The 21,518-nt window shown below is 49.9% G+C and overlaps 1 protein-coding gene across 2 annotated transcripts in view; it reads left to right on the forward strand.

Moving 5' to 3' along the window:
* Window positions 1-2,773: 2,773 nt before the first annotated feature.
* Window positions 2,774-21,518, forward strand: part of LAMA5 (laminin subunit alpha 5) — an 83,650-nt gene continuing 64,905 nt past the window's right edge. For both annotated transcript variants that reach the window (XM_061441770.1, XM_061441771.1), the window contains exons 1-2: window positions 2,774-3,177; window positions 8,699-8,851. In XM_061441770.1, coding sequence (XP_061297754.1) covers window positions 2,872-3,177; window positions 8,699-8,851 — 459 coding nt within the window. In that variant the 5' untranslated portion in view covers window positions 2,774-2,871. The remainder of the gene's footprint in view (window positions 3,178-8,698; window positions 8,852-21,518) is intronic.

Consider the following 21,518-nt stretch of genomic DNA (forward strand, 5'->3'; position numbering starts at 1 on the left):
AGGGAAACTCTTGGTTGTAACATGCTGAATCCTTGTTCAGATTTAGGAACTGGATTCCCTCATCGAGGTAAGCTGTTGGAAGCCCTTTTAAGCTCTTCTGGTCCCTCCACACTCCCCAGACACTACTGTCATTCTAGAGCTTGCTCAAAGAAAGACCTTGTGAAGGCAGTTTCTGGAAAGCTCCTCATGGTCCTGCAGTTTTTAGGGAGGCAAATGTAAAAACATCAGTGGAACTCAGATGCCTTTAACAGCTGCAGATGGATAGCAGCATGGCTGATGTCATGTTGTGACACATAGGGGCAGGGAAGATATGAGTAGGATAGCTACAGACCATTCTTTATGCATTCACTGGTGGTGGGTTGGTTTTAAATGGTAAATTCTCTTCTGCTTCAGCATCTCATATCTGAGAGTGTCACTGTGACCAGTAGCTTTGTGAAGCTGAGCCAAGCACCATTACCAGGCTCAAGAAACCAGTAAAACTCAGAGGGATCAGAGCAGATGATAACATGAATGGTAAATATCCAGAGCTGCTAAAGTTAATGCTTAGCAAAGCTTCTTAAATGGAAGAAAGGCTTCAGTATTCCAGCTAAGTTCTAGCTGCTTTAGGTCAGGGCACATCTTAGGGGGAGCAGACTATTCCTTGCCAACCCATGGGGGTTTTCACCTGCCATGTTTGCCTGTGGTGACCCTCACATGGGACTTGTTTCCAGTCCAGCTTAGCAAACCTGTCTTCTTTTCCTGGGTGTGGCTGACCAGAGATGGCATCAGGAAGGCGTTCAAGCTGATAGCCTCTAGATGGTATGGTTAGCTATGTTATAAACTCTGCTGAAGAAAACCCCAACCAGCTCATTAGAACATTCTGTCTTTAAGCCAATTTCAGATTCCTTCTGTATAAGTCACCTAAAGATATTTCCAGCCTTCCATGTTTGCAAAGTAGCTCTTCTTTACCAGGGGCTGCAAAAACGTCACTTTTTCCTGAGCCTCTACCACAAACCCCCCCATTTTGAGTGTGAGTTTACTTGTCTTAATTGCATTCTGGAGGGTGATTAATTACATGCCACAACATTAACACTAGAGGAATATTAGACTGACCCAAGGGTTTTGCCTTGTAACTCTCTTGTAGAGGCGGGAGAAGGTTATTTTCTTCATCTTTGCCCTGCCTTCCTTGTTTGTACATATTCACAAGTGTAAGTAGCTCATTAAATATAGCATTTGGGAAAGTTGCAAGAAGTTTTAATTCCTGTCCTGTGGAGTACTGGTCTCCATACATAAACATGTTAGTTAACCATTACTCCAGAGCACAAGTATTTTCACTGGTGGCTCTTCCACTTTTGCAAGAGGCAGCTACCCATTTTGAAGCAATTTAAAGGGCAAAGATGCCTGTTCTCTTTATAGGAGTTTGGCTTAAAAGGTTATCTTTTAAAGGATACATTCATCTGCTGAGCGAGATCCTGCATTAAGGGGGAAAACCAACAGGAAGAGACACAGGCAGGAAGGAGTTAAAAGATGTCTGAAAGCCCTTTAGGAAGTGCTTCTAAGTGAATAGGCTTGTCGGCTGTGCTTCAGTGCTTCCTGGCCATGTGGAACCAGGTACCTCTCCCCACCCCTGCCCTCGCCAGGCCTGATGTCATGCTGATGTGATCTCCCTCTGCACAGTGCCAGGAGGGAACTGGCTGCACTGGGTGCTCCCTGGGGTCCATGATGGTGCGCAGGTCCTTCACGGGCTCGTGTTGGGACTGACCAGCTTTCCCAAGCAGCACATGTCTGCGGGCTGCGAGTGTCCGGCTGACCCAGGCTCCACTCTACCATACGGTACCCTTCCACTATATTGCTATACATTAGGCCATGCACATTGCTTTAGATACAGTAAAAGGGATCTTCCAAAGACCCTTGGCAGTGCTGAAATGAGTGTTACTGTATGGCCTTCCAGGATCACACTCATGGAGCTTTGCATTTAACTATACACATCATTATGCTTTTTTTTAAAGAGCTTTTCATATTTATGGCAGTAACTCTCCCAAGAGGGATGGTTCCTGCTCACTGTCCACAAAAGAGAAACAAAGAGAGTGATGTGATGAAACAAGCAAATGCCCGGCAGCAGCCTGCGGAGACCTGGACATGCTTAAGAGCTTGCTTTGCTTCCTGTATGGTCCAATTACCATAGCAATGCCACTGTGTGGAGTCCAGACCTTTTCTGTGTTGGTCTGCTCTGTAGCTTCTTCCTTTAAAGAAACATTATTGGTCAGTTCAGGCACATTTTGTGTGTATCATTCAATTCTTGGATTTGAAATAGTCTGCCTGTGCTAGAAAATCAAAGTAGTGTCTTGATGAGTTAATGTATTGCTGTATATAACTGTTTGTAGTATGTTCAGTTTCTTATCTGTAAAGCATCTTCCCCCCAGAAGTACATAGAAACGCAGGGATGGTCCATGGGCAGCACAGAGATGGGGAGAAGGTTGTGTTTGTTAATTAGTAATGGAGTTTTTCCTGGAGATAAACCGATCTACCGGTTAATGGAGTTTAACTCCATTAATGGTGCGAGCCGGCCGAGGCAGCGCAGCCCGCAGATACAATGGGCACATTGTTTCCCGAGGGATCCTATCCCCCCTTTTTCCCTGCGAGGGGGGATCCCTTCACCCCGTTTGGCCTCTGCTGCCCACGGGAAGGGGGGTTCCCGGCACTTGGTGGGGCTGTTGCGGAGGGCCCCGCCTCTGAGCGAAAGGGTCAGGAGCGGTGGGGCTGCGGGCGGCCCCTCCCCGTCGGGGGAAGCTGAAGTAGTTGGGCCGCTGCGGGGCGGAGCACAGCGCAGTGCCGAGGCGGTGGGACGGGGAGGCCGGTGCCGCTGCCCGCCCCGGGGCAGCCGCGGTGAAGATGGCGAGAGCGGCGGAGCGGGGCGGTGCGCGGCCGGAGATGGGGCTGGGGTTGGGGTTGGGGTTGGGGTTGGGGTTGTTGCTGGCGCTGGCCGCCGCCCGGCCTCCCGCCTCCTTTCCCAGCGATGTGAACGGGCACAGCCTCCACCCGCCCTACTTCAACCTGGCCGAGGGCACCCGCATCTCCGCCACCGCCACCTGCGGCGAGGAAGCGGCGGGAGCCGGCAGCCGCCGCGCCGTGGAGGATCTCTACTGCAAGCTGGTCGGGGGACCGGTGGCGGGGGGGGACCCCAACCAGACCATTCAGGTACGGCCGGCGCGGCGGGGAAACACGGGCACGCAGCCTGCGGAGCCTCGCTGGGGTGGCACAGCCGCCTCCCTGCCGGGGGGTGCAGGGGAGTCCGAGCCCTTCTTTGTGCTCCCCCGGCAGTCGCTCCCTTTTCCCACCCCTGTTCGCCGGGGCTGGGGAGGGCAGAGGCCGGTGCAAGGAGCGGGGCCCCACGGTCCCCTCTGGCGTTTATCCACGCATCCGTGCTCTCCCGGCCGCCGCAGCCGGACCTTGCGCGGAGGGGTCGGTGGTGGGTGCTCTGAGACGGGGTAGACAGGGCAGGTCCTCGGGGCATCCTCCCTTGCTCGGACCTGTGCACCGGAGCCTATCCGGAGTCCCCAGGAGATTAAGCAGACACACGTGCTCTTCTTCTCCCGGCCTTGCCAGAAGTCGCAAGTGGAACGCGGCTTGCTGAGTGCCCCTGTTAAAGTTACCGGTTCTTTATGGTCACAAAACCCTGGGCAAACCATCTCTGAAACTCCTCTGCCAGTCACGGAGTCATGATAAATGTGATAGTATTTACCTTTACCGGTCTTGGCTCTGCCGGTCCCTGTGGGTTTGGAGGGGCATTTGGATGAGCAAAGGAGAAAGTGAAGAGGGTGAATTTTACAAGCGAATGTCAGGTCACTTATCTCAGAGGTCCCATTTCAAGTGGACCGGGGAAGCCTGCAGCCAGGAATGCAGTTGGTAAAAACTGCAGTGCACTTTAACAGCTACAGCTCTCTTGAGAAGAAGACGGAGCAGTTGTAAACTGCTTGGGCTTGGAAACCACTAGTTTTAGTTGCACGAACTCCAGACCCAGGGCAGCCCAAACCTGCTCTGGAGCTGCTGCTTTCTGGAGTTTTCTCCATGTGACTCATGAGGTTGGTGGTGCCAGTTCATCTGTTGCAGTGGGGCAGGAGGTCTGTCAGTGTTGTATGCCACAGTAAGGAAGAGCAAGAGAAAACTTGGTTTCTCGGATCCAGCCTTTCTTGGCCTTTTGTGTAGGGGTGGTTTTGTTACAACATCGTCCCTTGAAGCATTTTTCTCATTCTGGCCACATTCTCCCAAGTTAGTGCTGTACCAGGAATTTTCTGGCTATTGTGTTCTTATATCATGGAATTTTGCTCCATGTGCAGTAGAAATTGTTGAAGATGCTACTGGGTGGCAGAAAGCTGACATAATTCTCCTCTGAGTTTTGCCCCCTTTTAAAGTGATCTGTTTCACTTTGCTGCGCTCTGATGTGACTTGAAGAAGCTTTGCTTTAAGTACAAGTAGCAGGAGGCTTACAGGAACCTTGATGTAGTAATTGTGCCTGCAGAGAGACCAAGGTAATAAGGAAAGGTGAAGAAGTAACTGCTACTATGTGCATTTGCAAATAGATGTGAGCAATCTGCCAAGCAAAACTGGGAGGATAAGACCTCACAGAAAAGCTGGTAAATGTGGCTATGCATTTATCCCTCTGTGTCTGTCCAGCTGTGCTCTGGCCACACTGCCAACTTAGCGTGACACTAAGGATGCTGGTGACTGAAGTGAACCCTTCAGGCTGCACCGGCTTTGGGGCAGTTGTATCTCATCCTTATGTGCAGCCCTTTCCTGGCTCCATAGGGTGTGCACATCCCCCTGGATTCCCCCTGCTGCCAAACGGGGCTCCTCAGCCCTGGATTTCTGCAGTGCTCCCCTCTGCAGCTCTGGCACAGGGTCGCTTTGATCTGAGCACCACTTCCCAGGCCAGTGGTCTTCAGTCAGCCTGAAAGCTTTAGAAAAACCCTTTTGTGGTGGCTTCTTTCCATGGCCACAGGCAGCACCTAAACGGGAGGGGAGGAAACGGGAGGGGTCAGAGTTCCAATTCATTCCCTTTAGGGGTTTTGGCACCACCCGGTGACTAAAGCAATGCAGGAGGTAGGAGGGAAATGTTCAATTTGAGCAGCCTGAAGCAACAATAATGAGCTCCACATGCACGTCCTCACTGCCTGCGTGTCCCTTCCCTTCTCCATTCACCTGCTCTGCATGGTGCAGCTGTGGTGTAAAGGGAAGTTTGGTCAGGAATTCTGGGAGAGTGCCTCTTGGCACCCTCCGGCAGATTTCCACGTGCTGTGGTGGTGAAGGGACATTTGCTTGACCTAAGACCCAGCGTAAACATGAATACAATCATCTAGTCAATGAGTTCAGTCAGTTCTGTTTTGAGCTTGTTTTCATTTGACATTGTAGGAGGCTTTCAGGGAAGGGAATTCATTGACTGCAAACCATGATAGCCTTAAAATGTCGATAATCATTGAGCTTCCTGAAATAACGCTGCCTTAAAGACACTTGAAGGGCTTCTGGCACAGTTTGTGGGAAGGGTGTAAGCCTTTTCAGGGGGTCCCCTTTGCTTTATTCAGGGCTCTTTGGCAGAAGACGGCGTTTCTAACTAGGGGGGGCTTTTCAGCCTGCAAGGATGTGATGCGCAGTGATACTGAGATGTGCTGAAAGGGACTCCCCACGCAGGTTTGCTTCCGTTGTCCCACGGACACTCCTGCCTTCATGATCATGTCTCAAAGATAAGGCAAGAGCGAGATTATAGGTTTATTGATCTTACCGAGCTTTACTGAAGATGCTTGTAGCTTTTTGTCTTCCGAGACACAGCCAGCTCCGGAGAGGCATAGCTCATGTTCCCCGTCCCATCCCACTGCCTGGGGGCTATTCCAGAGACCTGCCAGAGCTGGCAGAGATTGTTCACTGCTCTCAGTGAAGCCGGGCTGTGGATGATTACTTTAGTTCATATTGGTAGTACAACAATAAGGCAAGTCAGTGGCATTCTTTGAAGCAATTACAGACATTAGAATTGAAAAACATGCAGCAAACTTCACTGATTTCAGATCAGTGCTGCTTCTGCTTTCATCTGAAGCCTGTCTTCACCTAAGCCCTGATGCTGCAGAGCACTTGGATGCATGTGGAATTGCTGTGCTTGCCTGTGTGGTGTTGGTGTTAACCGGAGGTCTTGTCCTCTTGCCCTTCATGGTGTTGGGCACAGGTGGGATTTCAACCTGAATGTTTCTGGATCAAGTGGCATTCTCTGTTGATATCTTGCAATAGGCAGCCACCATCTGGCTTGTTGCTTCTTCCTCTTGTGCTGTGCATGGTGGTGGATGCTGGCTCAGCCCAGGCAATGTGTGCTTTGGGTGTCAGTTGTTGCTGTACCTCTCTGTACATGTAAACACAGAAGAGACATGTATGATACCACTGAACTTAAGTGGTTTAACTGCAGCTGAAAACAACAGAGTTTTAGAACAAGTTGCTGTTGCCTGCAGAAGAGATACCTGAGGAGTCAGCCCTTGCCTGTGTGAGCAGTTACTTGATCTGTGAGGACAGCCCCAATAACAGTATACAAGCACGCTCTTTCTGTGTCTGAAATAACCCCATTTCCTGCCTTCCTTACCTCATCCCAGCAGCCCAGCCTGCCCCACGCTCCCTGTGGTTTTCCAATAAATAAGGTGAGGAGAGCTGAGATTGGGTCACGGCAGGGCCAAATAAACTGGGACAAAGCCGTCTGCTTTCCCCGAGGGAAGCGCTGCCAGCGGGGTGCCAGGCTGGTCTTTATGCTCAGAGGAAACTTCAAAGTTCCCACTGACTTGAGCGGGAACAGGATCAGGTCTTTAGAAGCTGCCCTCCATTCAAACTCCCTCCTTATCTCCCTCTCTTTGCAGTTAGCTCCGATAGTGGCAGTTTTATGTTCTTTAAGCTGCCTTGCAGCTTCTTGCGTTGCTGAAGTTCTTTCTTTGGTGTGCTTTAGTGATGTCCGCGCCTCCCCAGCTCTGGCAACCTGCTAAGCCTGCAGCTCTCAATTGCTGTTTAATTAAAATCCTCTGCTGATGTCAGAACGTGTCCCTTCCCTGTAGAGACCTGATGCACTGTGCCAGAGCCTGAGTCGCTCTATAATACAAACAGCTGGAAATGGTTCTCATCAGGTTTCGGTCTGGCTCTAATGAAACAACTAATGAGCAGATGGAGCAGCACAGGGGCTAATGGCACTTTTAATAGCAAACTTAATTCAGCTGTTGATGTGCTACCAGCCCAGTAGCAGCTCATGCTGTACTGGGGAGGGGGAACAGCAGCATTACAAATGGGGAGCAGCTGACCCTATTTTTCAGTCCCCTCTTACTCAACTTGAACTGCCTGGGTCCCATCAGTGTGAACTTTGGGTTCAAAATGGCTTTCACATCTGTGGCAAGAATGTAAAGTATGAAACCACTATGTTTTTTTGTTATTTATCCCCATTTTGTACCCTCACTCACATCTCCCCCCACCTCAGTGCTGTGTGTTGTGCAGCAGCAATTTCCACACAACCTGTTGCACCGGTTCCCCTTAAAAGGGTTGAGCTGAAGAGCTGGGTCAGTTTTATCTGGTCTCGTCTCCCTCCTCGCTCCGTGCATGTTCAAACGAGCCTTGTCCTAACCTCTCTGTGGAGCAGGAGCTCCCTGCACGGGTGTCAGGGTTACCTGCATGGCTTCAGCCGCCCTTTCCTTTGGCCTTGTGCTTGCATGTGCTTCCTATTTCATATCTCTGGAGGTGTTAATTAAAAGGTGTTCTTGTTCAGGACAATTGCCTGCAAATAACACAGCACATAGCTGTGGGGAAGAATGCTGTGAAATCTCTGTTTCCTTTGCACTGGGATTCCTCCAGAGTTTGGGGCATCTGGAAGATCACAGTGATACAGCCCTTGTAGGGATGCAGATGCAGGAAGCCTGTCTTGAGATAATGTACTTGGTATAATATTAAATCTGACTGCAGCTGGGACAGGCAAGGAGGGCTTGCTTGCCTAACTGTGCCTTAAGGGAAAACTGCCTGTAAGGTTTTCCCTTCTAGGCTGTTTGTAGCAGCAATTCAAGTGACAGAACAGTGGCTCCACAAAGCAAATAACTTGCCTGTTTTCAGGGCTCTCTGCAGGTTTCCTTAAGAGTGGGTCAGATCCATTTGTGCATTAAAGGGGAAAGAAAGAATTGCCCCTCACAGCTTGGGTCTTTGTCTGATCCTGCTTAGGAGGTGCAGTTAAAGTTGAAGAGTTGTTTACTCTGGAAGTGTGTCCATGGAGCTGGCAAACCAGCACCACAAAAGCAAGGCAGGAAAGTGATTGGCCAGCTGGCAGCAGGGGCCATCCCTTTCTCGCCTGGCACTGCAGCATCACCAGCGAAAGGAACTTGGCTGCTAGACTATTAAGCTTGAAAATGTAGCTGAAAGGACTGTACTCATGAAATGAATAGGTTGACAAGAAACAGATTGCAGGGAGCTGGGCAGGAGAACTGCCAGTCTGGGTCCATAGGGATGACTGAATGGGCTGGGTCAGGATCTTTGGGTGTCAGCAGGGATGTGAGTGTCAGCCTTAGCGGAGGAGATGGAGCTGCAGCCTCTGCTCTCCATTGTGATGGGGCTTCTTCTCCCTCTCCATACTCTTCAGTTCTTTGTGACAGTCCCTTTGCCAACACTCAGTGCATATCTGAAATACAAAAGGGATACTAAATGTTGGTTATATTCTTTCCAACAGGGCCAATACTGTGACATCTGCTCCTCTGCAAACAGCAACAAGGCTCACCCCATCACAAATGCCATCGATGGGACAGAGCGCTGGTGGCAGAGCCCCCCCCTCTCCCGGGGGCTGGAGTTCAACCAGGTCAATGTCACGTTGGACCTGGGACAGGTAAGCCAAGTCCTTGGTTATGCTGTAGGCCAGGCTGGCAAGGACCTGCCCCTCTGCTTCTGCAGTCCTTCAGGGGTCCTTGCTGAAGGTGAGATAAAACCTGCCTGTTTAATGACAGGGCAGGAGGGTCTGGTTAAAATATAGAAGGAAAACCTTCTTGTGTGTGTGTGTGTAGTATTAAGTGCAGTCTGTGCTATTTGCTGTTATTATTCAGGCTGTCCCTAAATACTGAGTCACTCGGAAACATTTGCAGGTGCCCTTCCCCTAAAGAGGGTATCTACCTCCTGAAGGGGCATGGTTAGCAAGGCTTCACCCCAGAACAGGCAAACACAGCCCTGAGGAGTTTAAGGTTGTGCTGTAAAACTTTAACTGGTGCATTTAAAACTCTTTACGAACAGCAAGTCCATCCTGAAGCTCTTCCTATAAAAGACAAAGGAAGACAATGGATGCTTGGTCTCTAATGCTGGCAAGTCAAAAGGAATTAACATTGTAATAGCAGTTGCCAGCCCCCCTGCCTCTATTCATCCGCAAAGCTATCCCCCTCTGGAAATGGGTTAATTCTCTCAGATTTTTCTGGGCTTAAAAAAGGCTCATTTGTCTCTGCAGTTTGTAAGGTGCCTGACTCCACGTTTACAGCTATGGATACCTGGCATGTATTGGTGGTGATACCCTCTGTCAGATGCTCACACTTTAATCCCCAGGATTGTCTCTGATCCACTCCCTGCCCTGCTGCAGCACTCGCTTGGAGCCTCTCAAACCCTCTCCACAGCTTCCCTCCCATGAGTGCCAGCTCTGAAGCTGTGCTGTACACAGCACCAGCAAAGCATCTCTTAATGCCCAGGGCACAATATGCATTGCATAATAGCTGTGTGGGCAAAGCCTCCCCGGGGCACACACACTGTGCTGATCCCGTTAGCCAGCGTAGGTGGCATCTGCTGTGTCTCTTGGAGAATTCCCATCTGGCAGGGGTGTGCTGAGTTGCTTGCACTGCCTCCTCCCACCAAGGGCCAGCCTGGAATGTGGCTCTCTGATCGCTCACTGCTTCTGTGGAAGGGGAATTTCAATGACCAGCTTCCCTTGAGAGTTGCTTCTCCTCTTTGTCCTTCTCTGTGGCAACTTCTGGCTTTAGGCCAGAGCTAACAGCACTTGAAAGCTGTTCCATTTGGCTCACCTGGGGATTTGGAGGCTTCTGATCTGCAGTGCCCGGGGCCAGAGCCTGGAATGATTTGGGGGGCTGCAGTACTGTTAAAACCGAGCTGGTGTAAGTTTGCCTTTTCTCTCCTCTCCCAAGCCTCTGTATTTGCTCTGGATACCCTTTGGGATGGGATTGCATCCAAGGCTGGCACCAGTTGTTTCACCTGGTGGGGAGGTTCCCTGTGCTCCCAGAGCCTCTATTTCCCACCACCTTCGCTAAGTAATCAGTTGCCCAACAGGAGCACAAACCTAAAGCTTCAGCCCATTTTTCGTGGCTTCCTCTTAATACATGCTCTTATTGTGTGTAATTGCTATAATAACCCACTAATGCTCCCAGTGAGAGGCAGTTCTTTGCTTTTCCCTCCTTTGTGTTGGTAGGTTGGGCAATAGAAACGCTACAGAATCTTTAATTTCCTCCTTTTGAAGGTTTGAGGCTGGTGGAAAGGGTGGAAGATGAAAAGAGGAACTCATGGGACCCAGCAGGGTCTGCAGGGCAAGTGCAGGATGAGGCCAGGATAGCTGGCAGCCAGGCTTTGCACATTCCTTGGATACCTGTGAAACAGGTAACACCCTCAAAGGCTTGTCTGAGAGCAGGGCTTTTCTTGGCAGGCAAACAAGGCCTCTCCTTGCTCTCTATGACCCTCTAGGGAGCTCTTGGACCAATTCAGATTTAATTGAAGGGACTGAAAGCTTTTGTCCCTTTGGGGGGTCATGAGTGCCTGGAGCTGATGCATGGTGCTTCAGCAGGGGCTGGCACAAGGGGTTATGGTGTCAGCCCCCTCCTTCCCTGCTGGCTTGGTCCCTTTAGAGCCATAAGTACTTCATTACCAGTTGGAATTGGGTTTCTCCAGCATTTGGCAAGGCTGTGGCGACCGGGAGAGGGGCACTTAATTGAGCAGCCTGTTGGTCTTTGCTTTTCCTGGCTGGGAGCTTGCTCTCCTCACAGGGATGTTAAAATCCTATGGGAAGGGAGGGAGGAATGTTCACAACCAGCAAAAAACCTAAAGAAGGTCTCAGGCCGGCCACCCAGCTGGTGCGAGGGCATTAAACACTCGCATCACGTCATTTCAATGCTAGCAGTGGCCTAATCTTAACAGCTTCATCAGCGAGAGGGATCAGAGCTCCCACCACAGCATGGGAAGAGATTGTGGCTGATTATCTGCTGGAGCACTTGGGTCTGAATTGCTCCTGCTGGTGCTGTGTCTGTTCCTGCCTCCTTGGGATGAAATAGTTTTCCTTTCTGGACTTGGTGGGGGCAAAAGCTGGAAGAGGAGGAAAAGTCACTTGAGGTTTCCCATGTCAGACCTGGGTCTGAGCACCAGAAATATGGCAAATGGCTCCAAGGAGGAAAGTTAAATGGATTTTTCTCACTTTTGATCATGACCTTGTGCCTAAAGCTTTAGTGTATTTAGGATGAGTGGCTGGTCCTCTGCATGGATGTGCTGCAAATTCAACATCACAGCATCATGATGATCAGGTTTTGGAGAGTGGAAGTGGGAAAGTGCCTCTGCTGCAAAGGGGCTGTGCAGGGAGCAGAGGAAAACATGACTCACTGCCACTATGGGAATTGTCCCCAGTGATCCTGCTGTGATGAAGTGCCCCAGTGGGTGGAGGGGAGGAAAGGGTGTGATGGAAGAGTCTTTTCTTCTTTTTTCTCTTCAAGAAGGTCATTTGAGTCAGAGCTGACAAAAATCAGGAGGCTGAAGGAAACATGAATGACTGGAATCCTGCCAGGGCCTGACATCCTTCTTGCATGAAGGTGAACCCAGGCCAGCCCTTCCCAGAGATGTTTATGGATAGTTGGTGCTTTATGATAAACTCTGTGAAGAGGAATGCTTGCAGTCATGCAAGAGCAAGGAGCTTCGTGCCAGTGCTTGCTCGAGGTTAATGACTGCAGTGGGAAGGTGGCTGGCTAGCATCCCCCATCTCCCCTCATCCCAGAGCCTGCTGGCCCCTGTGACACTGGAGAACGGCAGGAATTCAGACTGAAGCTGTGCAGGGAGTTTTGATTTACATCCCAAAGGTATTTAACTTGTCAGTGCTGTGCAGAGGGCAGGCAGCCTCCCGTACACACCAGCGAGAAACACCTTCATCCATTCGCCTCTGCCACGGAGGAGAGAAGAGAAACCTCCTCCTTTGGAGAGCTCCAGGCTGTTGCTGCTTTAAATGCAGCTCCCTTTCAGGTTGAAAAGAAAGGAAAGGACCAGGATTGTGAGGCCAGTCTGAACGTGTGTTCCATAGTCACTGCAAGATGTGTCCAGGAAAAAGAGTAGATCAATAACTTCCTGGCTGCCTTGAGAAGTACCTTTTGCATTTTCCAGCCATTACAATGGGTTCTGCCAAAGTTACCACATCTCCTGCCTCCACTGAACTGATTAACTTCTGCTTGCCAGGCTCTTCTGGCTCTAAAGTCAAGGTCTTCATTAGCACAATACACACTAGATGCTTCAGCCCTTGGCCAGCAGGCTGCTATTCTTTCAGTGTGAAATGTCTCTCAGAGGGAGGTGGGTGTTTTTCTTGTGGTGGATTTCCAGAGCATAAACCTACTCCCTTTCCTTCTTGCACTGCAAATGTGACCCCTTGGGATTGACTTTGCACAGCCATTGGATGTGGGGGCACTTAGAGGTTCTGTGAATGTGGCTGAATGCCTGGCTTGCATGAACAAGTCAATCCTCTTTGTGTGAACTGATTTCTTGTGGATGTTAAATTCCTCCTCGTTCTTGGTAGATGTGGGCTGGGTTCTGTAGGTGAAAAGCTACCTGGCCTAAAGCTAAAGGAGCACCACTGAACCACAGCATAACACCTTGTGTGTCAGGGTGCTCCGAAATCATCTTCCACCTCAGTTTCAAGCCTCCCATTTATTTCCAATTGAAATAGTACTGGAAGCTGCTGGTGGAGATCTTCAGGAGCCCTCTTTGAAAGGCAGCTGGAAGGAAGGAAAGACTCACAGAGCAATGGGCTAAGGTTTACCCCCCTTGCCCCCAGCAAAAGCCTTCAGCACACAGATAAATCTCATGTTTATTCCCTGGCTTAACTGATCAGAAAACCCTTCTCGATGAGTAAACCCATGAAATCCCAAGGGCAAGCTCATGGTGGTTATTGAATGGAGCTGTTGTCCTGGAGGCTGCTTTCCCTACAGTTGGTATGGGATAGGGGCAATGGATCCAAGAAGAGTTTTCAGCTGAAAACTAGATACATTTCCCTCTTTCACCTTCTTCCTTTTGCCCCTTTGTTTCATTTGCTGTGAGAGCTCATTGCTTCTGGGTGATGAATCTGTTGCCTAAATGTCCCTCTGAGGCATCCTTGTTGGTTCTTGTTGTACACAGGGGGAAACTTGGACCGGATCTCTACATTCCCTTCCCCTTGGTAGGGATGCCTTCCATGGTGTTTTCCCCAGCACACACCACTGGAAAATACCCAGCTTCCGTTTCTCCCAGGGCCACAGGCTGCCTGATCTGCCCGGTGTGTACTTTTCATGGAGCGCTGCAGGAATGAGTGAAGGTTTAAGACTTTTTGTAGGTAGTTCTAACTGTTCTTGATTTCACTTGCTGGAAGGACTACTTGGTCTTCACTGTGCTGGGCCACCACTGTGGGAAAGGGGTAGGAGGGCTCAGTGACATTTATCGTGAGCTTCTGCACCTTCAGGAAAGGGCTGGGGCATAAAATCCCTAACAAAGACATTCTTTCTCCAAGTTGTTCTCTGGCTCTTGGAGCAAAAGCAGCATTAGGAATAAAACGTCTTAAGCAGGCTGAGCAGAGCTCCTTGGTTTCACCAGCTGAGCTTCAGCCTCCTGTGGGGAGTCCTCTGCAATGCCATAAACCCCTCCAAAAGCAGATCCCTATCTCTCTTTGTCCATCTGCAAGCTCCAGGATCCTGGTTCCTCTATTTGAGGTGTCCCTTGAACTCTGGAGCCTCTTCAGTGCTGCTGTGTTTTAACATGGCCATCAAGTGGAAGTGAGGTGCATATTTGTAATGCTTCCATAGGAAAGGTGCCCTGGGAGAGAGTGCACTGGGAGCTGGTGCTGAGCCTGGTGTATGGATCTTCTCTGCTCTCCCGGTACATTTTCCCCTCTATTGTTTGAAGTAACTTAGCTTGTGAAGGCTCCTCTGTTTCCTTCAGAGTTTCATCTTTGAAGAAAAGCAGCTTTTTCCTTCCATTTTTTGTGCTGATAATGGAGATTTTCACCTTTGCTCTCCCCTTCTCGACCTTTCCATGCTTTCTGCCAGCTCCCACCGGATTCCAGCTCCAAGGGCTGTGCAGGAGCCACTCAGGTGGGCGGAAAGGGAGTGCCTGGCTGTTAATCAATGGGGATCTGTCTCCTCTGGCAGCAAGAGCAGAGCAAGTTGGATGCCAGGTTCACTTCTGGATCCAAAGCAGGCAAGGCTGAGACTTTCTGCTTTGTTACTACTGCTCTTGGTTGTTGTAAGGGATAAGATGTGTGGAACATCCCTTAAGGTAAATCATGGATGACACATGCATTTTAATTGTGTTATGTTTACTGAAGTCCTGAACCAGTGCTGCTTAAAATCAGTTTTGCAGGGCTGCAGTGATGGTGTTTCACTTGGAACGTGTGCTCCCCAAAGAGCTGCCATGGCTCACGTCTGCCAGGCTGCCAGCACACAGGAGGCTCCCAGGGAAGCAGGAGGCTCTGCACACATCACTCAGCGCCGTGCCACCTTTTGTGGCCTCCGAGGAGGGTGTTTCTGTCCATCCTTTGCATTGTACAAATGACCCTTGTGCTTCAATAGCTTAATCTCCCCAGAGGCTGTGCTTGCTCTGCCCAGACCTGAACCGGCTCTGGAGAATTCAGGTGTTAAAATAAGCCTCAGCCTCCCTCCCAGACAGCTCCAGGTAATGACTGATGAAAGGATAATTGCTCTGTTTCCAAGAGGTGCGTGCGAGATTTCCACTGTCGTTTCTCCCCACTTACTGTTGCCTATGTTTAATGCTGGCGTGATGAGAAACAAGGAGGCTGATGGTGGTGGTGAGCTCCCCCTTCCCTCCAGGCTGCCCGTTCCTGCCTCAGCTCCCTGGGATTCTTCAAAGATTAGGAGAAAGCCTCGGGGAGAGCAGGAGCTGGGGAGAGGTCAGGCGAGCTGCAAGCTGCTGTAAGGGAGGCTTTAGTGTGTAAAGAATAGCTGGAAGGCAAACCCTGCCATTTCTTGCTGTTCTCCTGGAAAGTGGCTGCTTGGCTGGTAAACAAGAGCATGAATGTGTGCACATAAAAGTGCTGCAGGGTCAGCTTTGTCCAGTGTGTTTGTGGTTGTACCAGGCAAGCTAAAACAGACCCAATCTGTCTGGGTCGGAGCGTTGTGTTTTCCTGCTCCAGCTGATGTTACAGGGAGCGCTGTGTGGAGGTCAGTGAACCCAGTGGAGCAGGAGGGAATCACAGCTCTGACGTGCAGTGTGATGGTAGCTGAGTAAGTGGGTTATTTTCTGTGCTTTGCCTTGCCTTGTCTCCAGAATGGGAATACTGCATCTCTCGATCATTTTGTGCGCACAGCTTGTGTGCTGGAGCCTGCAGTACAAAATCGTTTGTAGAAGAGAATGATTTCTTGAGTCGAGCCCCCAAGACAGCTGTTGGCCATGTGCAGCCCTTCTCTTCTGTCCTTCATCTTCCTCAGGCAGTGCCAGCACCCATCACTGCAGCAGGGTGAGTTCATGACCTCAACACACACCCAAGTGTGCACTGATGCAGTTAGGAGCCTGGACATCCTGCTCTTGTCTTGGTGTGACCCAGGCGTGCTGGGAGACACCCTCACCCTGTGGCATTGCACAGTCCCTTCAGTTCTTGACACTTATCCTGAGCATGGAGGAGCCCCTCAAGTGGGCTCTTCCCGCTTCCTGGGGCGGGTTTCCAGGAGCCGTTCCTGCCCTCCGGAGCCCCGGTTCAGCTATGTCCTGGCTCTGATCCACCCGGCTGGCAGGCAGGATGCTAAATACACTTCTGAACATCTGCCTAGTCAGCTTAGAGAAGCCTCTTTCAAGCCTGTTCTAGCCCCCTGCACCTTTCTTTTGATGCTTTACCAAGCCTGGCTCTGCCCTGCTTTCATCTCTGCCTTATCCTTTTATTAGAGTCGTAAATGTGGGCCTCTGGGCTGTGCCCAGCCTTGATCCTCAGCCGTTTCCTGTTTTCTGGATGCAGTGCTCTTCACATTCCAGACCTCCCCTCCTATGTGTGATGCCAGGCAGTGCAATAAATAGTACATTGCTTCCCGTTTGATAGAAACTAAAAAGACGACCAGTAGGAAGACAGAAGATGAGGCACATGCCTGGTGTGATGGGACAGAAGAGTCTTTCCAAATGGCTTATGAGCAGATTTAAGATCAGTGGCAGCTAACTGGGGAAATGTGGCCTGTTCACACAGACCTGGTAACTGAGTTTCAGCTTCTGAAGGCATGCTGAGGATATGGCTTAGAGAGACTGGAGCAGGGATTTGTCATAGTGGGAGATGCAGAGAGGAGGACAAGTCCTTTGCACTTGGATGACTGCACAAGGTGAGGGCGGTGCAGTGGTTTGGGACTACTTTGGTTACCAGACTGACAAGGATGGGAGGAATGATATTTTGTGCTCCATAGAAGGACTTGCCAAACAGGGGTATAAAAAAAGGCACCTTGTTAACATGAGGTCACTGCTAATGGAAGGTGTGTCTGGATGGTGCCAGCTCCTGTTTGTGCAGCACAGGAAGCAGAGTGCTGGTTTTCTCCAAGCACCCCAACCTGGCCTCCTGAATGCTGCTTTGGAAAGGCAGCACCTAGAGACAGGGAGAGCAGAGGTGGGGCTGTGGTGTACTTTAGGGCCTCAGCATCCACTTCCTTCTCAGTCCTCTCCTGAAACAGTTCCATATGTTCTGTAGGTAGACTGGATATCACCTGCTTGATGCCAGAGAGGATGAGCAGGTAACAGGGGCTGGCAATTGCTGCTGCACAAGACTTGCTGGGGCTTGTCAGTCATTGTTTCTGGAGGGCAGCATTAGGATGGTTGTTTCACTGTCTTGTCCTTCCCTCTGTTGAGTAACAGAGCATTCATGGGAGTCATGAGACTTCTGGATGTGGCAGGAAACATCGTGCTTCTTGTTCCCAACCACATCGATCCGAGAAGCTGTGACTCTGGCAGCAGGGTTGAATTAGCTGAGCTCCTGGTGCAGGGGTATGTTTGTGTTGTGTGGTATACATGGTTATCTGGAAGTTAGGGCAGCTTCCATTAGAGTAAGTTGCCTTTACCCTAGGAGATCTCGGTGATGGCTTTTACTGTACCTATGTGTGCTGCATCCCACATCTTTGATGGAGCAGACCTACTGGCCAAGCCTGTGTGTATAACTCTGCCCTTGTTGGTGTGCTCTGCCTGAGAATCATTTTGCATCTTCAGTTGGCATCCTGATGCTTCTCAGTGCTTGTTTGCATAACCCATACAGTGACAAGCAAACAACCAAACCCTGGCAGTTGCCACCATTTTTCCCTCATGTATTTAGTAGCTCTTTCCCATTCCTTTGCCTGCTTTTATACAGAGCTCCCCCCACACACACTCAGCTGAGCTGTCTTTATGGGTTCCTATGAGTTCCCATCACTGTGGATGGGAGCATGCCCTGTGACCAAGAAACAGTTGGCATGCGTCCGTAGGCATCTCTTGGATCTAGTTAAATGCACATGATGCCAAGCGCTGATGGGAAGGGGGAAAGAATGGCTTTCTGGTATTTGCACTGAGTTGCAAACTGTAAACACAGGCTCATGACTGCAAACAGAAATCTCTGTCATTGGCTTCATCATGACTTCACTGTTGTTGTCCTGGCTGTTTGCTAAAGCTGTTCCTTAATCCTTTTCCAGGATTTTGCAAAGTCTGCACCCACTGAAACTTTGTGAGCACCAAGATTTTGGCTGGACTCCAGGCTGGGCTTAGTTTATTCTTTACCAGCTGTTGCTTTCTGCCTTGGAGGAGTAGGTTTGCTTCAAGTCTTTGTAAATGGGACTGTAAATACAAGGAGGCTCTTGGGGTATTGTGAGTAAAACCCTGTGTTCTTGTGAGCCCTTATGTCTAAACAGCAGAAAGAGCTGCTGCACAAACGCTGTAGCTGCAGGTCTCTGCTGGTGTTAGCAGTGGCATTGGGAATGTTAATCCCATTGCGGCCCTGGTATGTGCTGCTGTTGGGTCAGCTAACCCGGCTATGAATGGCAGTGTCATGGTGGGGAAACCTGCTGATAAACGCTAACACAGTGCGTGGCTGTGACACTGATTTTGAGATGAATAAACCTGCTTGCACGGGTTGGGTTTGCCTTTGTTGAAATGTGCTAACAGCCGTGGCTCTAAACCCACTGGTATCAAGGCTTGCAGGACCCATGCAGGAGAATTGCTGAAAAGTGATGCTGCTGAAATGTTTGGAAGCTTGGGATGGTTGGGTTTGGTGCAGGGAGCTAATAAGTGGTGCAAGGGTGGTTCTCTTCCTCTTGGAGCTGGGTCTTTGTATGTGTGGGACATGAAGCTGCTGACTGATCGTGGTTCAGAAAGGCACCTTCCAACATCTCTTGGCCCTGGGAATAGACATGGTGGAAGTAAGAAGGACAAGGAATTGAGAGCAGAAAGGAAATAGCATTTGCCACCTCCTGGAACTGGGTTGAGAAGCACACAAATGAGGTGGGAGATGGCACATCCATAACCTCTTCCAAACCCAGCGGTAGGAGTTAGGTATATACTGCTCTTGGTGCCAAAGGGACTCCTCTGAGGTTTGTGTGAGTCCGTCAGCTTTGGCATTTGGCCATGGAAAATGAGAAGCCTTTCACTGGCTTTGGCAAGCTGAGACCTCTCACTTTGTGCCAGTTTTTAGCTAATTCATCATCTTCCGTTTCCTCCCCTCCTCACCCTTCCCATGTGTGCAGGTTTGTGACAGGATATCCACTCCATTCAAGGGAATGGGGGAAACATTTGCTCCTAGCGTGGCCATTTGCCAAGGTTGCTTTGTTCTCCTTGTCACTGAAAGGACAGCCCAAAGAAACCCTCAGACTGAAGCTGGCATGCAGCTTGGAATGGATTTCCTGCAGCTCTGGAAGTGAAATGCATGACACAGGGATTTTGTATTGAATTATTACTACTTTTTATCCCATAAACACAAGGCAAGCGAAGACTTGGATGGGCTGCGAACAGGCTGGGTCTGAAATCCCCGCTTTGGGAATTGTCACAGCTATACAAGTTGTGCTTTGTCAAGGTTCAAATGAGGCTTGGGAGGGTTTTAGGTGAATTGAGAGCTGAGCTTGCAGCAGGTCTGTGCTTCTAGGAGAATTCAGTTGCGTGGTTAAGAGGTGGGTCACCTGTGCACTGTTCAGTGTGCTGTAGCTGGAGGCTCTTCTTGCTGACACCCAGATGCTGAAGGCCTTTTTGTAACACATGGGATGATGGTGGCAAGAAAAGTGGTGAATTGCAGTGTCTGGGTTTTAACTCCTTGGTGTGGCCGTAGCAATGATGTCCAGGGCTCTGGAGTGATGGGTTATGGGCTGTATAGCGAGGGTGAGGCAGCCCTTCCTTGGTGAAGGGGGTAGTGCAGCAGGCTGGTGCTCTAACACCACGTTCTGCCTACTGTGCCCTGCAAGGCAGAAGGCTTGACCTCTGTCATTGTAGATTATGTGGCATTTACCTGTGTGCATGCTGTGTTGTGGTGGGATCATTACATTGCTGTCCCAGGGCCCCAGAAACTCTGGGAGCTGCACAGACATCTAATTCACTGTTGGCCACAGAAGGAGCAGGAGCTGCTTCAAGTCTTATCCAGTATCTAAAGCACAAGATCCTATTTGTATCCTATGGAAGGGGACTTGAGTGTTTCTTTTTTCAGCCCATGATTTAGCCAGGGGCTTCCTAAATAGACTTAGCAAGGCTTTGTCAGCACTGACAAGGGTCTTACTATAGCTCTTTTATAGTATTTATTATTTTTAGTACTGGCTGGTCATGGAGCAGGTCCCAGATTTGTACAGCTCCCTTTGGAGAGCCCATCTCAACAAGCTTGTGTTCCTAGCTGATGTAGCTGTGCTTGCAGAACTCCGGGTTAAACCATCCTGCAAGCTGTCTACAGCAGAAACCAGGCTTCCTTTGTCTGGCTTCTCAATTTCAGTTATAAACTGGCCCAGGAACTCCTAAAAATACTTAAATTGTCTTCTACAGTGAACCTGGATTGATGTTTCTTACTGTAATTTAACTCATATCTTGTACAGCTGGGATCATTTGTTTGCTCTGGATGGTACGAATGTCCTCTTGACAATGTGCTATGCTTTGGTGAGTATGAATAGTGGGCTTTTCCACCCCCCTCTCCAGGTTTCTGAAGGCCAAAGTCTTGAAAGAGCTTAGAAAGGCTGCTAAAGCTGTGCTGATAAGATAGGCAGCAAATGTGCTTGAGAGCCTTACGTAGGAACAAAAATGTCCAAGCTGTTTGCTTTCCCCTTTACAGTGTGAAGAATTAATACGTCTTATGAAGGAGCCTGGGGAATTGTGTGCTCAGAGTAAGGGCTACACTCAAGTATTATTCCTGCCTGGCTTATGCTCTCCCTGGGGCTGGCAGCTGAAATGCTTGGTTCAGAGTTGCTGGGTAGGGGACTGGAGCTGGTTTGAACTGTGCAGAGTCCCCTTGGTTGCAGTTTCATTTCTAGCAGGTTAGCATCTGCAGAGCCACTTCCATGGAAGATGTGTTGGATGAACTTCGTCAGACTGCAGTGCTGTGAGAAAGACACTGCAGCTACTGCTTGAAAACTTGTGTTTAACCTCCCAAGTAAACGACATACCTGTGCTGTGCCCCCACCCTGCACGCATGCCATCGCTCATGCCCTTCCTTCTTTCAGCAGTGGTCTTTCAGCGGTGTGTGCTTACACACCCAGACCTTTTATCTCTACTAAATCACAGCTTTCTTAAGCCCTTGTGTTTTCTGTAGCACTCCCCTTATCTCTGTTCCTTCCCAGTGCTGGGCAGTGGGAGCAGGGAAGCAGGAGGGGCTGAGCAAGCTGCGAATGTGTGCTTGCCCTGCAGTGATGCTGTATGGCTTGGAGCAGTGGGAGCACCTGTAGGACAGATGGGTTTTCCCAAGTTTCTGGGCAGCTGGGCTTTCTGCAAGGCAATCATTCTCTTTTTCAGTAGGATTTGTGGTGTGTTTGTGCAGCACAATTTGCAGTTTCTCATGTGGCTGCCAGCTTATGGAAAGGGGCTGAAAGCTGGTTTGAAAGTTGCTGTCAGATGCTTGTGTGGTGTTGCTTCTGCTCTCTGTCCTCTTGTCCTTCTTTCCAACCATCAGAATAGGGATACTGTGAAGTCCTGGGAAGTGCTTTCAGTTATCCCATGCAAACTATGGGACCAGTTAGCATATGCACTTTTGCAGCCTGGTGCTGGGACAGGGCTCTGCTGCCAAGCCAGGACTGAGCAGCCCCATGCACTTCACTGTGCCTTTTGGCCACATTAACCTATAACCTATAACCTAATTTTGGCCTATAAAGACAGTGTGGTTG

Source organism: Pezoporus flaviventris, unplaced genomic scaffold (assembly GCF_033815535.1).
Source record: "Pezoporus flaviventris isolate CSIRO_AGI_PZ_B2104156 unplaced genomic scaffold, CSIRO_AGI_Pfla_v1 ptg000213l, whole genome shotgun sequence".
Classification (NCBI taxonomy): domain Eukaryota; kingdom Metazoa; phylum Chordata; class Aves; order Psittaciformes; family Psittacidae; genus Pezoporus; species Pezoporus flaviventris.